General features: G+C 34.7%; 1 protein-coding gene across 1 annotated transcript; it reads right to left on the reverse strand.

The window, feature by feature from the left end:
- Window positions 1–2,042: 2,042 nt before the first annotated feature.
- Window positions 2,043–2,841, reverse strand: LOC127100456 (ubiquitin-like-specific protease 1). The gene is made up of 4 exons (XM_051037658.1): window positions 2,701–2,841; window positions 2,497–2,607; window positions 2,337–2,406; window positions 2,043–2,229 (listed from the first exon to the last, which is right to left on the reverse strand). Exons 1-4 carry the CDS (start codon window positions 2,760–2,762, stop codon window positions 2,044–2,046), a joined length of 429 nt encoding a protein of 142 aa, XP_050893615.1. The 5' UTR covers window positions 2,763–2,841; the 3' UTR covers window position 2,043.
- Window positions 2,842–3,106: the final 265 nt, after the last annotated feature.

Genomic DNA, 3,106 nt, shown 5'->3' on the forward strand with positions numbered 1-3,106 from the left:
TATAAAATGAAAGTAATGTTTCTTTCATAGCCTTTTCTGCATTGGTAAGGGCCTCATACGAGGTAGAATACTTTTTATCTTTTTGGGAGAAGGCATCTGAAGATCAAAATCATCTCCTTCGTTCAGAACAAGCTATATTAGCAAAATAGGAGGAAGAAGTGATGAAGAACTCATTATGAGCAAGAGGAGTAAGGGGGCGTGAAATAGTGCTTTTTGAAATATTTCCAACTGTCGATATAAACACAAAATATCTCATTTTTCAGCTGACAAAGAGAAACAAGACCACAATCATGACTCTTAGGAAGGAGGATTAACTTCAAAAATATGGAAGAAAAGATTTATGGAAGGAGGATCAACTTCCAAATGTAGGGGGTCTACCCAAGAATAATCCTCAACGATTGTCGTCATATCGATTTTGTTCTACCCATGCATTAAGAATAAACCCGCGAGTTAGAGGTGACGAATCTATAATAATGAATTGACCCTTAAAAATGAAAATGGTGAAAGAGCCTCGTCCACTTAAAGAAAAGAGCCACAACATACCTAGGTAAAAAGAAAAAGGAACCACCATGGAAACTTAAGGCCGGAGCAGAGAAGACGATGATTAATGGGCCAGAGAAGGCAAAAGGAGTAACAAGAGATAAGAATGAAATCCTGAGGGCAAAACCCATTTCTTATAGAAAAGTAATCAAGTATTAACGATCCAGATCAAAGGAAATATATTGATCCAAGGGTAGTCATCACACCACTCCATTATGTAAAATGAAGTGACAAAACTACTCAAGTATCCTAGATAGAGGAATCACCCCCTAGCCTATTTCTCTAAAGTAATGTGCTAGGAGCAGGTATCGAAGCGTTGCTAGGACAATAAAGCATTTAATGCTCATGTCCTCCCCTACTTTTGCAACTAATTTCAAGCATTTCAGTTTCATTTCACAGTGGACCATGTCCTGGAGGCCGACCAACATTACTTAAGGCTTCCCCTGCCTCTGTGTCCGACAAAGCCTTGGGGGAAACTGTTTTGAATCGTCCAAAGGCTCAAATGACTAAGACTTAGTGCATATCAAATCCACTCCACTTGAATCAAAGTATAAAATCAGTTCACACACTAAAGGTAAGGTATAATATATGATATCTTTTTTTACTACATTAATCTTGAATCTTGAACTGACCTAGGCATTAGAGTGTTAACCATGCAATTGAAGATCATTAATTTTTCAACTGCATCCATTTATGTTTCATAAATAGAACAATATCTTTTAAGTGTTCACTACGCCAAATAAGGGAAAAGAGAGCGCTTATTTTGGCCTATAACAGCGCTTTTAAGCGCCCTCTAAAGTGGCGCTGGCATAGGTAAAGACAGCGCTTTGTTTTCCTGGAGAAAGCGTTGTCTAAAGTGGCCCTTTAAGGGCCACATTATAGTGCGCTTTCAGAAAAAAGCGCCTTCTGGAGTGGTCCATAAAGGGACACCTTAGAAGGCGCTTTCTGGAAAAAGCGCCCTCTAAAGTTGTCAATGTAAAGTGTTTAGAGGGCGCTTTCTGGACAAAGCGCCCTCTAAAGTTGTCAATGTAAAGTGTTTAGAGGGCGTTTCCTACAGAAAGCGCCCTCTAAAGTGTTAGTTATTTTAAAAAAATTTGTTTGAAAAACAGTGGATATTTAATTGGTAACCTGTTCGCATGCTGCAAAAGTGTAAAATTCATATTGATTTCATCCTTTAATCCAATGTTATACACCATTAATCCATTGATATATACAACATGAATCCATTTATATACAACATTAATCCTCCATATATACAACATTAATATATGATTCTTTGATCAACAATATACAACAACATATTCATGATTTAGTAAAAGTACAACAACAATATACAACATATATACAACAACAGCATACAACAACAACATTCCATACATATATGTACAACAATATACAACCTAGCTATATGATTTTTTGATCAACAATGAATTGACACAATTCATCCTTCATTTCATCCAAATGAGCTCTTGAGTAAGATTTGTATTCCTCAAAGTACTACAATTAAGAGAATAAAACATATTCATGATTTAGTAACAAATTAGATGAAATATCCGATAATATTAAAATAAACCCTAAGTTATTATTCCATACCATTTTTGGGATGTCTATACGATTCAACGCAATGATATCTCTCATAAATCTCAATACAAAAAATCCGCAATCGACCGAATTGTTTTGCTGAGGACACTACACAGAAAAACAAACAATATATATATAGTTAATTTCTTACAAACACTATTATAAGCAAAAAAACAAACACTATTATAAGCAAAAATAAGATACTTAATATATACCTGAACTCTGATCCAGGTAATGTCCTTCCTATTACGGTAATTCTTTTTCGATCTAAATTTTAGTATTGCCCTAACAAAATAAAAACGTATATTGAGATCAATCTGACAGACATAATTAAATATACAAATACACACGAATATTTAGGAGAATTTCACTTACGCGTCAACCGTCTTCTTCATACTCGGATATTTACTCCAATCACCCGATAACGAATCGAGATAATACACCATTAGTCTCGAAAGATCCATAGCAACCAACACCCAGTGACCACTGTAAAATAAAACAAAAATTTAGATGCATGAAAATTTTCTACGTAAAAGATATACATAGATTAGAATGAAATTATTAGAAAGAAAATCTAACCCGTTGCCAGAATTAAACGGTAAAAAATACAAACTGGGTGTAGTATTATCGTCGGCCACCATGAATCTATCGACTAGTTCATTCTTTACGGATGTTGGATTTTTCGTTATAAACGTTGTGTTGATACGGGAAGCAGCAATAAAATTGAATCGGTTACACAATTCAGTTCCCCGCATCAATGTTACATACATATACCTTAAATAGAAACATAATAAACATTAGACTACTCATTGAAATGTGTAAATAAATTGTTCAACTAAGTAAATAATAGATTGATCGGAGTACCATATGTATGTATGAATGATAGCGATGCCCAATTCTTCGTGTTCAAAAAGTTGTTGCATGTCCTCCTTTGCAATTATTTCGGAATGAGCAAATCCGAAAACACCTTCATCAAAATCTACAC

This window comes from Lathyrus oleraceus, chromosome 7 (genome assembly GCF_024323335.1).
Source record: "Lathyrus oleraceus cultivar Zhongwan6 chromosome 7, CAAS_Psat_ZW6_1.0, whole genome shotgun sequence".
Classification (NCBI taxonomy): domain Eukaryota; kingdom Viridiplantae; phylum Streptophyta; class Magnoliopsida; order Fabales; family Fabaceae; genus Lathyrus; species Lathyrus oleraceus.

Coding starts and splice junctions, on each gene's coding strand:
- LOC127100456 (XM_051037658.1), bottom strand. CDS start 2,762: ATGGTGGCCGACGATAATACTACACCCAGTTTGTATTTTTTACCGTTT. Junction 2,608..2,700: donor CCGTTTAATTCTGGCAACGG/GTTAGATTTTCT, acceptor TTTATTTTACAG/TGGTCACTGGGTGTTGGTTG. Junction 2,407..2,496: donor ATGAAGAAGACGGTTGACGC/GTAAGTGAAATT, acceptor TTATTTTGTTAG/GGCAATACTAAAATTTAGAT.